This window comes from Colossoma macropomum, unplaced genomic scaffold (assembly GCF_904425465.1).
Source record: "Colossoma macropomum unplaced genomic scaffold, Colossoma_macropomum, whole genome shotgun sequence".
Lineage (NCBI taxonomy): Eukaryota > Metazoa > Chordata > Actinopteri > Characiformes > Serrasalmidae > Colossoma > Colossoma macropomum.
In genome coordinates, this window is record NW_023494787.1 from 36,616,583 (window position 1) to 36,629,547 (window position 12,965).

General features: G+C 38.6%; 1 protein-coding gene across 1 annotated transcript in view; it reads left to right on the forward strand.

Annotated features, from left to right (window-relative positions):
* Nucleotides 1-12,965, forward strand: part of snx27a (sorting nexin 27a) — a 28,312-nt gene that overhangs the window by 10,166 nt on the left and 5,181 nt on the right. The window contains exons 3-8 of the mRNA XM_036567175.1: nucleotides 586-778; nucleotides 1,032-1,096; nucleotides 1,202-1,306; nucleotides 2,103-2,181; nucleotides 9,355-9,518; nucleotides 10,543-10,632. Of these exons, the coding sequence (XP_036423068.1) occupies nucleotides 586-778; nucleotides 1,032-1,096; nucleotides 1,202-1,306; nucleotides 2,103-2,181; nucleotides 9,355-9,518; nucleotides 10,543-10,632 (696 nt within the window). The remainder of the gene's footprint in view (nucleotides 1-585; nucleotides 779-1,031; nucleotides 1,097-1,201; nucleotides 1,307-2,102; nucleotides 2,182-9,354; nucleotides 9,519-10,542; nucleotides 10,633-12,965) is intronic.

Here is a 12,965-nt window from a genome sequence, read left to right on the forward strand (position 1 = left end):
CAAGAAACTTGTTTCACAAAGTTGAGATGCTTGCAGTTGTTGTGACTAAGTTTCAATATGCTTTACATTGTACAGCGAAAGTGCAATTTAGTTTCATGAAAGTTTTGCTGTGTAAAGCCAGCCTAGAGATTTCTGTGTTATGTCATTGTAGTCTGTTATTTTCATAAAGCTGTTAGGCTGGGCTATATTAACTTGTCTTTTTTATTTTGAATAACTTTGATGTGAACAGAGAGTAAATAATTTAAGGCCATGTTAATGTATCTGTACATCAAAAGAAAACACAGACTACGAGACAAACATTAACTACTTTTGTGCATCTTAAAGCTGGCGTTTTAATTGTCAAACTTGATGGCCATCGCGATAGATCTGGGGTGCACAACTCCGGTCCTGGAAGGCAGGTGTCCAGCAAAGTTTAGAGGTTTCCCTGTACTAACAGATAACAGTACTAACAGATCACAGATAAGTGTAAGGGCCAGAGTGCATCCTTGTAATAGATGAAACCTGTCTGCGGATCTCCGTACCATTTGGCAGTTGGCTTAAATTAGAATTTTATTTCCTCTCCCTCTCACCCTTTCTCCCTTTCAGGTGTACAACATCTACATGTCTGGCAGACAGCTATGCTCGAAGCGCTACCGGGAGTTTGCAATCCTGCACCAAAACCTGAAAAGAGAGTTTGCCACCTACTCCTTCCCCAAGCTACCTGGAAAATGGCCCTTCTCCTTGTCAGAGCAACAGCTGGATGCCCGCAGGAGAGGATTGGAGGAGTACGTGGAGAGAGGTGAAAGCAAGAGAGAGAAACACTGACATAGTGGTTGAATCGAAAGTTGAAATAAATAGTAACATGGAGTGGCATCCTCTTGCTCCCCTATAAAGTGGTGCAACAGTGAAGGAAGGAAATGTTTTGCAGTATTGCTGTATTTATTTGATTCTTCTGAGATTAATGTGGTTGAAGACTTACAGTGTGTGATGTGTGGTAACAGTGTGGAAATTTTCATGAGCTGTGTTTCCTGAACTCTGATTTCTCTCCCTAGTGTGCTCAGTAAGGGCCATCGGGGAGAGTGACATTATGCAAGAGTTCCTGTCTGAGTCGGATGAGGTAACAGAGAGAGAGAGAGAGAGAGAGAACATGTTTGTGAATGTATTGTCTTGGCCTCTTTCTGTTCTTGAACTCAACAAAACTGGTGTGTGGTGTGTGTTTCAGAACTATAATGGTGTAACGGATGTGGAGTTGCGAATAGCACTGCCTGATAAGACCACCATTTCTGTGAAAGTGCGTAAGAACAGCACCACTGACCAAGTTTACCAGGTAAACTCTACTTCTTTTGTGTCTTTTGTCATGTACTCCTCTATGAGAATATTACTTCAGCAGTGTTGTATTTCCCAGATATGGTTACTTAAAGATACCTAGAATCTTATATCCCAAGGGTACTGTTTGTCTACGGTCAACACCGTGACACTTTCTTGTATTTCCTTCTCATTTTTCTCCAGTTTGTTGCAGTTAAGTCTTATTGTAAGACTGTTCACACAGCTGGCATTTAAACCTTAGTCAGAGGAATAGAGCTTAAGACCCAATCCCATTTCACCCCTTTTTCCTTAAATAGTCCAGTAGTATTGACACCTGAACCATGTAAGGTGGAACAGGAAAGTTCGAACAAGAAGCTGGTGAATAGCTGACTTCATCTTCGTATCACCGAAGAATTAGCAGTGGGCGATAATAAATAATTGTCTTAAACCCTCTCTTTGAAAGCATATGATGACCTAAATGTAACCAAAGCCCAGCAGCGAGGTTGCTGAACTTTTTCCTTCTTTGCCATCACTGAAGACGGGCCGGGTCACCTACAGAGAACCGCTAGTAGTCTGTTAATGAAGCAGTGTTTTTTTTTTTTTGTTTTGTTTTGTTTTAAATTCTATGGTTGTCCCATTTCGTAGAGCAAGATTACAGCCTCTTGCAACTCAGTTCCAAGGGGTTAAGGTGACGCTTAAGCAAGGGGTAGGGGTAAAAAGAAGAAATGGGATTGGGCCTAAGTCTGTCCGGTCCTCCTGTGTGCTATGTAGAACTGATATGATTATCTATCAGGTTTTACATTGTTCCTTTGTTGCAGGCACTAGTCATAAAGGTTGGAATGGACAGCATCATGGCCAGTTACTTTGCCCTTTTTGAGGTGATCAACCACTCCTTCGGTGAGCTAACCAATCTTACTTATTTATACAGTGTTGTGTAAAAGTCAGAGAACACACTTCGCTTATTTCATTTCCACTGAAAATGGCCAGTGACTTTTTTCAGTTTCAGAAAACATATATCTAGCAGAAAATTACACAGGAACTTCAACAACTAAATTTTTTTGCATGCCTACCCTTTGGCTTTATAGCTCCCATTTTTTTTCATGAGATCTTTCAGTTTTTCAAAGAAAATATTTTTCCATGCCTTCAGAGTTCAGTCTTAGGAGTTGGTTGCATTCTTTTCCTTTTTACAATCCAAACAATTCCAAACACATTTAGTGATGTTGTGGTCTAGACCAAGGCAGCCAGTACATTGTTCTGATTTTGCAAATGTTCTTCTTTTTATCTGTTTCCTTTTCTCGGTAATGAGAACGCATCACATTAGCTGCACATCCTTTCAGACTCAGTGTTATTGTCTACTTACAGAATAAAAGATTTAAGTTCTGTTTGTCTAATGTGGCAGTTTTCATGGTCTACCAAGTATTGCATGGTTGTTTGGAGTCTCATTTTCTCTCTGTTAATGATTTTTTGAACTTTAGTTTGAAAACTGGTGTTTTTTTCATTTCCAGAAAAATTAATAACTTAAAATTAATGAATTTGGACCTTTTTGACTGGACTATTAAGTGGCTGAAAAGTAGTTTCTGACTTTTGCACAGTACTTTACATTGTTTTTTGAATGAGTGTTTTTGTTTTTTTTGTTTTATGTCACCCATGAATATGTAATTGCTAGGGACCAAATTCAGTTAAGTATTAATATAGCACCCTGCATAGGCTATATTCCAAAACATAGCCTTATAGAGAAAAACAAAAGGGATGGCATACATGGCATACACACGAACTACACAATAAAATAGTGTCAGACGCCATTGGAGTGACAAAATAAGAAAGTACATGAAGAGATATTGAAAACTTGCAAGAAAATGGTTTCAAGTCCTTGCAGAGGAAGAAAAGAAGCCTTCAATTAAAAGCAGTTAAATAGTTTTAAGTGTCTGGGTTCCCAATACTATTTGAGAGATTATTTTAAGTTTTTGGAGTCTGCAGGCAAACACTCTTTGAACTGCTGTAGATTTCTTAACTCTTGGTTTAAGTAGAAAGCCTGCATCCTGTGACCTTGATGAATGAGGGGGGATTATAAAAGGCCATGAGGCAAGTCTGACCTATTTATCTTAAAACTGGAGCAAACTCAGCCAAAATATATGCAGCAGTTTGGCTTAAGGCACTGACATTATGTTAACATCTAGAAACATAGCTCAAAAACAGAACACACAGCTCAGAATGCCCCAGTTTCAGGATATCCTTGTGTGTGTGTGTGTGTGTACTGTAGATGAGTACTGGCAGTATGAAATGCACTTGTATACTTTGGATACCAGTTGTACCCAACACAGTGTCCCAAGTTTGGTGGCTCAAGGAGTATCAAAATCAAAGGATTTGTATGGACAGAAAGAATAAAAAAAGAAAAGGTTAAAGGGGTGAGTGGTATATATGGGAATAAGGATAGACTTACTTTAGCAACGGTATAACAACTTCGGTGGCTCTAGCTTGTAAACTGTGAGAGCAAGAAGGTGTTGAGGTGGAGGGATGAGGAAGTCTGAAAAGCAGAAGCACTTAGCTCTAGTACTCAGAACCCCAACAGCAAGTTTGGTTGTTTTAGTTTAAAATATTTAAAAATAGAAGTATCCCCCATTGAAGTCTTTGCGGAAAATAGACAGACAGGAGGGATGAGAAACAGAGATGTGAATGAGCTGTCTTTCTAAAAAGCACAAGCAGCTTGAGAAAGAGTATGAAGGGCTAGTATCCTATTTTTGTTTCCTTTTACTGCATTTATAACCCTCTGCTAATGTTATGTTTCAACATAATCAAGTAGACAGGTGTCTGTAAAAATGTAACATTTTAAACATCGACATCAGTCCACAATCCCTATACCAGTGCACCTGCACGTTTAACATGGAGTACCAGATTTTTGTGGAGCTTAAGGCCAGTATGGCCAGAAGGTCATCTCACTCAGGTAAAATGTGAAAAAACAAAAGCCAGAAGTTAAAGCCAAAACAGTTTGTCATCATATGTAGAGGCAGTTGTATTGCTTGGCCAGTACAACAGATACCTGTGTATTTTTCATATAACAACAAATTAACAAACTAATAAAGGATTGTCATTACATGAGCAGGACCAGTCACAACAACTGACACCCACAGCCAACATCTTGATTGATGTGGCTGGCGTTCCCATTTTAAAGGGTGGGCTGTTAAATGCGTGACCAGTGATGACTAAACTTCAGAAAGTGCAGGCATTTATGTTGCTTTAAGTGATAAGGACTTTTTAGGACTGGAGGCTTGGGCTTATCTAATACCAAAAAGGCCACAGTTTACTGTTTGTTATTTTTTATTTGGTTGAATCCAATTTCACATTTCCATATTTGGAAAAGATTACATTTACTGTAATTACAGAACTAGTGTACAGTTTACTGTGACACTGTTTTTTGAGTGGAATTAAATCATAGTACATTTGCTTTTACTTGTTTATTTTTTTTGTTCACTTTTACTTCACTGCTTTAATTTTTTAATTAAGTCAGGTTAAGTAAAAAGATTCAATTTTAAAAGCTAATCAAAGTCCAGAAGCACCTAGCTCTAAAAATGCTGCACTTCAGCCCTGATTTCAGAGATGTGAAAGTTTAATGGCAAACTTTAATATCCAAACTGTCATCTTCATCCACCATTATTATCAGCTGCCAAATATGCCTCTTCAAACCTGTGATATCTCTGCATAGCTGGAACAGCTATGCTCAATTCTTAATAGTCAATTGTAGTTATGTAAAAGTAATTCAGAGTGGTTTGATGTGAAATGGTTCATTGTAAAGAAACTTACGACATGATGGCAGCTATAGCCATTTTTTTTTACTGTCTAAAACAAACAGTGAACCTACTCATGTCTTCTGAGTTTTGATATGTAATGTTAGTAATGGTGATAGTGGTGAAATTTTCAGTAGTAAATCTGAAAATCTTCTTTGGGGGACTGTTTTACCTTACCCTGCATGTACCTCTCCATCATGAATGAATATTAAAAATCCATTTTAAAATACGAAACAATCATAAGACATTGTCTCAGGCATTAGGCAGCATATTCATAATAATTTGGTATTTTTTTCTGCTTGGCGTTTTCACCATGACGTCTGGTTCCTATCACCACTACTGTGCGCAATTTTGATTCCATTAGGGCATTTCACATCAAACCACTCCTAATGACTTAGTTAATGTATTATCCATTTAATTAGGCAGAGAATTGGTGCAATTCCCCTTTAACCAGTAACCTGTTAAGGCAATAACCTGAGAGGCAGTGCTGCCTTCTGTCACAGCAAATCTGAATCACCATGTAGAGCTTTTTGAGAAGTGATATATTTGTTTTTGTTAGACTGTGTAGGAAAAAATTCAGGGAAAGCAGACTATTTTTCTAACAGCCTTGTACAAAAATATGCTTGTAGTTGTGCTGTAAGTAGCTATTAGTATTTTGATTTTATTTTACACTTTGAAATGATAGTTGAAATTGCTTTGGTTTAATTATACAGCAAAAATGAAGGTCTGTACCTGTTGCACACCCTGAAACACATTTTAATCTGTTGCTTCTCATATCTTTGCAAAACTTTATCGCACATTGCATTATACATCCATATTGTGCAGCTTTCTCTATTTTACTGCCAAGCTGAAATCCTGACAAAGTCCTCTTGATGGGTCCAGATGGAGCTTCATTACTGCTGATTTAGTAATTTTGTACGCCGCTCTCAACTTATCAGTAACGGTATACATGCAATCCCAGTGGTGTCATACTCACTCCAAATTTAGGAGGCATTTTGATGTACTGAAACCATCTGTTGTGTCCTGTGAAGTTTAACCACCTATCCCCTCCCTCTTTCTCAAACTCTGCTTCATTCACATAGTCTAGCAAAGGCATCTAGACAAGTTCACGTCTTTTGCTTAGCTTTGCTAGACGTATAAATTGATTCAGCTTAAAATAATACGCCACATGTGACTCGGCTTAAAGTAATACACTGGAACCCTAAATTAATGCTAAGCTAGTAAAAATATACCCAAATATGGACGCCTTATGTTACAGCTGCGTCCAATTTAATGACCCTGCTCTGGGTCTGTCCACACCCTTGTGCTTTTCTGCCAAGTCTCCTGTGAAATGTTCCAGGTACTCACCAGACCTCATTTGTACGCTTCTTAGTTTACCATCAGACTCTCCCAAATAAAGCTGGCAAGAGCTACATTCCTGCTGACATAACTGTGGAATGTGGAATTCCATCCACTTTATAAACACTGTATTAAAGATGTTCTGTATTTCCTACAAATAGAGATCTGTTAGGGATTGTTATGGCTGTTAAGCTTATGGCACAGGACAGAGGTATGACTATTAGCAGCAGAAAGAGAGATTGCAGTGAAAAGCAGAGCAATGCAAGTAGCATTATTAGTGTAGTATTACTTGTATTACTGTGTGAAGGCCCCTCCTTTTTGACAGGAAGTGTTAGGGTTGGGAGCTTGTTAACCTCAGATATTACTCTTATATGCTTAATATATGTCTATCTGCCAACCCTGATCTATGTATAGTCTTTGCTAAGGCTGCTGCTATTGATTACTTAGTAATCAGTTAATCTATACATAATCTTTATCAGCACATCGATTAAACTAACCAGTCCATTTTCCCTAACAACAAATCATCATATTTACAGCGTCAATGCAGTTGATTAAGTCCAGGGACATGAAAAGAGGGGGTGGTGAAGCGGGTGCAGCATTCCCAGATGTCAGAGTTGTTTGGAACTGCTAAAATTCCAAAATGCTAATTCAATAAAAATGAAAGAGCTGGATCAGTATTTTTATTTTGTTTTATTTGTATATTTTCAAAATCTGTAGTAGCCACGCACAAGTTAATGCTACGTTTTCATTACAGGTGAAACGCTTCACTCACCAAGTGACGCTTTGGAAGGTGTTGCTAAAACACGGGCATTTTAAAGTTTGTAGGTGATTTGCTAGCAGGATTACTTTCAAAACACATACATGCAAACTCATCGTCTTTCATCGAAATTTGCTGCTTTGAACGAGAAAATGTCACGAGTTGCGTAGGTTTGACGAGTTTCCCTGTTTTGGGAAGATGGGCTCGGGGCTGCCGCCAGCAGAAAAATCTAATGAAGAACTTCCTTTACAAGCAGCAGTTCGCTGCCTTTTATTCAGCTAATCTATAGACATTTTTGTAAGTATTTTCACTGGCAGGACTACAATCTGCAGTTTTTTCCAGAAGATACTTTTTTTATTCTTGCTTGCTGCTCCCTAAAATTATACTGTTTGACTAGCTACAAATCAGACTTTTGTTAACGTGCTGAAGTGAGCTAATATTAATGCTAACTAAGAAGAAGAGTGTGGACCAGGATAGTGAAACATGAAAAGAATCTTGTTAGCAGTAAAGTCGGTTTCATTTTCACATGTATTTCTTTCTTCAGTAGTTTAAGAACGGTGTGTGCAAAATGTTAATATATGTGAATTATCATTATTTGCAACTACGACAACTTAGTTAATTTGTAATATGTGAAATTAATGCCTTTGTAAACTTTGAGAACCTGTTGATTTCTGTACACTGCCATCACTGCTGAGAGCTAAGAGACTGTCTACAAATGACATCACGATCAAAATCCAAGCGTGGTGCATTAATATGAAGCCTTATAAACCAATATAGACATTTTAGCGGATTGAACACAGATGATAATTTTTGGTGGCATCAAAGAAGATTTCTACCAGATTGACCTTTTGATTGCTGTAAAGCAGACAGTCAAGTCACCTATATTTTTTCATATTGCTTCAGTGCAGCTCTCCTGTTTGTCTTGTGCTAAGTGGAAAAATTTCTTCAACTTGTCTTTATATGACTTGATAAAAGTTATCCAAACATCACAGAAAGTAATTCAGATTGCATTACTTTAACATAGTAAGCCTTTAGATTAGGTTTTGGATAATATTTTTAATAGGTAATCTGTACCAGAATACATTTTTAAAATAACCCTTCCTAACTGGAGAAGTCTGGAATCAAACCTGTGTTCTTACCAGCCCACAAGATATCATGTTAAAAAAAAAAATCAATCAATAAAATAAATAAATAAATTAATTAAATTGTTGATAAAATGTTGTGGTGTTTTTACAAGCAAAAACAATTGCTGTCAAGATAAATGCTTTTAAACATTTTAAATAGGTGCCTAAGAATTCTTGTGTTTTTGTGCAAGTCAAGTGTGGTATTTTTGTGGTTTCCTGATTCAGCTGGAGGACGGATATATATATATATATATACAGTAACTTTCAGTCCTACACACACAGAAACTGCTGCTCAGAGAGGAAGTGAGTCTGCAGAGGCCTTTAGTAAGGTTTCTGCTCAGTTTTGAATGTCAAATACAACACCTTGATCTCACTTTAAAAGTGCTTACACAACTGATTTTGAATCAACAGGGGCAGCGTAGAGTGTTTCCATCATGTTTTTTCCATAATCTTTGCCTGATTATTTGAAAAGCTCTGTGGTACCATATGGACCTGCTGAGCCATGACTTCAGTCCTCCTAGAATCATAAGAGGGAAATCCTACAGCTCTACTCCAAGTGCTTTTAAGTTATGAATTTTTAAAGTTTGGCCCTTTTCATTTTTGTAATTCTTTGTATGTGCACTCTAAGCCTCACCACTGCCCGAAGTGCTCATGAATGCATCTTTGTTTTTGATGATGTTAGTATTGCTGAGTACCATTGTAATGGTCATGGTGCACCGTGTTGTCTTATGCCAAGGGTGGGTTGTTAGGTATGAGGACATCCGACAGTGGTGTGGCTTTTGTGAGTAGAGCGATTATTATTTTTAAAGGTCCCATGAATTTAATAGAAGTTTTCACATAATTATTTTTTTTAAGAAAATCCGTGACTTGAACTGGGAGGGCTATGCGAGTTGGTATGGAATGACCCATATATTAACGTTTCAGCAATCTCATCCCTAACTCTGGGACGTAGAAAGGCTTTGGGCAGAAGTTAGTGTTGTGATAACATGCTGAGTCACATGGACTTTATGGTTTTGGTTCTGTTTAGTTTACTTGCTGATTTTCCTGAATCTTTTTCGGTTTCTTTCAGTTCGTAAGTTGGCTCCCAATGAGTTCCCTCATAAGCTGTACGTGCAGAACTACACCTCTGCAGTGCCGGGGACCTGCCTGGCCCTGCGCAAGTGGCTCTTCAGTACCCAGGAGCACGAGCTGCTGCGGGATAACCCCTTGGCTCTGCACTACTGCTTCCACCAGGTCAGTTTCACTGATCCCAGATTAGATTATGCCTCGGTCGCCGACGAGTTGGACACCAGATCAGTTCAGAGTTCATTCAGCACTGTCCCTAGCAGCTCAGGGTTGCTGATCTTGTAATCTGAGGTATATCATATACAATATGATATTAATTTCCAAGGGTAGGTGAAAAAAAAAAAAATTGCACTGGGGCCATTCAGGCCACCAAGCCAATGAATCTTGTGGCCAAAATTAAGAGTTTGTGCCAGCAATATCAAAACATATTTCTAGTATAAACATTGGGCCAGATTCATAAAACTTGGTGGTAACAGCGCACCATCATCAAGGTAAATAAGAGCTATTCATAAAATGACCATGCCAGTGATTACCGTGCCGGTGTCTTTTGATGCAGCTTTTCACCAATGTCTGGAAACAAAACTAAAGAAATGAAAAAAGAAGCTACGAATTTTAAGGGAAGAAGCGCTGACAATTAATAGTACATTGTTTTAAATCAAGGAATAAAATTTCTTTATCAGAAAATGTTTTTACTTAACTTTTACTAAATTGTAAAAAACAACTTTTTATTGTAGGATTTACATCTTAATGTGTAAAATTTGATTTCTCAATGAAATAATTCCTTCATATTATTAATAATAATAATAAGAAGAAGAAGAATGTTGATAATAATAATAATATAATAGCCTTTTTTCAAATGTTTTCAAAGTTTAACACGTATTTTTTTTTATTACAATTAAAAATTAAATTGACATGCTGAAATTCAAATTACCATGGCAAGCTGTTTTTAGATTTTTTTTTCCTATTTTTCTTGATCACAGGAATTTTCTTTACAAAATACGTATTTGCATTCACAACATTAAAAACGAGGTAAAATAGTTTATTGACAAAAGGGTAAAGCTGTGCACAAGTCTGTAGGTCCGTAAGACCGCAGATGCTAGCTTTTTTTTTTTTTTAATCTGCCTCCCACCCCTTGTTCTCGTTTCTTCTTTTCATTCCCTTCTTATTCCGTTTCTGTTCCTCTTTGTCCCAGGCCCAGGATGATGTGAAGAAGGGATTCATCAAAGCGGAGGATAAGTCCTATCAACTTCAGAAGCTAGCAGAGCAGAGAAAGATGGCCACAGTAAGTCTCTTCCCTCTCTGTTCCCTCTTCTTCCTGTTCTGCCCTACTATCCCCACCTTCTCTGCTATCCCAAGAAGACCTTTGTCCTACTGGACTGCCATTAAGCTCTGTTGCTGGGGGGTTTGGGTAGAGATGTCGATCTCAAATCAGACTGCCCTAAATATCAGTTGGCCAGTAATAGCAGATACCGATGACGTTGTCATTGTTGTTGTTGTTGTTGTAAGTGACATTATGCATTGCATATATATATATATATATATATATATATATATATATATGTGTGTGTATGTGTGTGTGTGTGTGTGTATATGTATATATGTATGTATATGTACACTATATTGCCAAAAGTATTCACTCACCCATCTAAATCATTGAATTCAGGTGTTCCAAACACTTCCATGGCCACAGGTGTATAAAACCAAGCACCTAGGCACGCAGACTGCTTCTACAAACATTTGTGAAAGAATGGGTCGCTCTCAGGAGCTCAGTGAATTCCAGCGTGGTACTGTGATAGGATGCCACCTGTGCAACAGGTCCAGTCGTGAAATTTCCTCGCTACTAAATATTCCAGTCAATTGTCTGTGGTATTATAACAAAGTGGAAGCAATTGGGGACAACAGCAGCTCAGCCACAAAGTGGTAGGCCACGTAAAATGACAGAGCGGGGTCAGCGGATGCTGAGGCTCATAGTGTGCAGAGGTCGCCAACTTTCTGCACAGTCAATCGCTACAGACCTCCAAATTTCATGTGGCCTTCAGATTAGCTCAAGAACTGTGAGTAGAGAGCTTCATGGAATGGGTTTCCGTGGCTGAGCAGCTGCATCCAAGCCTTATATCACCAAGGGCAATGCAAAGCGTCGAATGCAGTGGTGTAAAGCGCCGCCACTTAGTTCCAGTGAATGGAACTCTTAATGCTTCAGCAGACCAAGAGATTTTGGACAATTTCTTTGTGGGAACAGTTTGAGGATGGCCCCTTCCTGTTCCAACATACTGCGCACCAGTGTACAAAGCAAGGTCCATAAAGACATGGATGAGCAAGTTTGGTGTGGAAGAACTTGACTGGCCTGCACAGTCCTGACCTCAACCCGATAGAACACCTTTGGGATGAATTAGAGCGGAGACTGCGAGCCGGGCCTTCTCGTCCAACATCAGTGTCTGACCTCACAAATGCGCTTCTGGAAGAATGGTCAAAAATTCCCATAAACACACTCCTAAACCTTGTGGAAAGCCTTCCCAGAAGAGTTGAAGCTGTTATAGCTGCAATGGGTGGGCCGACATCATATTAAACCCTATGGATTAAGAATGGGACGTCACTCAAGTTCATATGCGTGTGAACGCAGACAAGCGAATACTTTTGGCAGTATAGTGTATTTATGCAAATATTTATATATATAAATAAAGTGCCAGAGTTAATGCATAACTGCTAATTCACCGGCCTTTTACCCTGGAGGTTGGCGCGCAGACTGTTGATCACCACAGCAATGCAGACAATGCAGACTAGCTAACGAAAAGGCAAAAAGAAAGATTTAAGACGAACGATAATTTGGAGCAGAATGGACTTATTTGTGTTTATAAGCACTCAGCTGGTTTCCCACTTGATCTGCAAGGTGAAGCTGTCAACCACTAAAAAGTTGTGAAGCTTAAGTCAGTTTCTTGTTCAAATTCTCCCGTTCCACCTTAAATGGTGTAGCAGTTGCATTCTGGCGCCATTTGTGGTGGAATGGGAAAATCCGAACAAGAAGCTGGTGAATGAGAAGCTGACTAAAGCCTCGTAAAAAGCGTATCATGAGCGACATTTTACAAGAAACTGTTCTACTTTTGCGGAAGAGTTTCCTGCCGAATATGCAAGAAAAGCAGCTATATCTGAGTTAATGCTTAAAGCAGAGCAAAGTAAGTCTGCATTTTCGTTTATATAATATTTTACCAGTACATTGGCACATACGGAGACATATTTACAGCCAGGATGGTGAAATGGACATAAAATGTTGTGGCTCCCAAAATGGTTTAATTTTTATTGAAAGGACAAAAGGGCTCTGCTTAACATTTGGATGGCCGACCCCTGGACTAGAGGATGACTAGCACAAACTGTGTAACAACAGATAAACTGTTGTATCTGACTTTACATCTACAAGGTGGACCAACAAGGAAGAAGTATCTAATAGAGTGGACAGTGAGTGGACACAGTGTTTAAAAACCCCAGCAGCACCGCTGTGTCTAGTCCACTCGTACCAGCGCAACACACACAAACCCACCACCACAACGTCAGTGTCACTGCGGTTGTTTTTTTTAATAAAAAAAAATTAAGTAACTCAAATTGAAGTTGCACCAAGAAGAC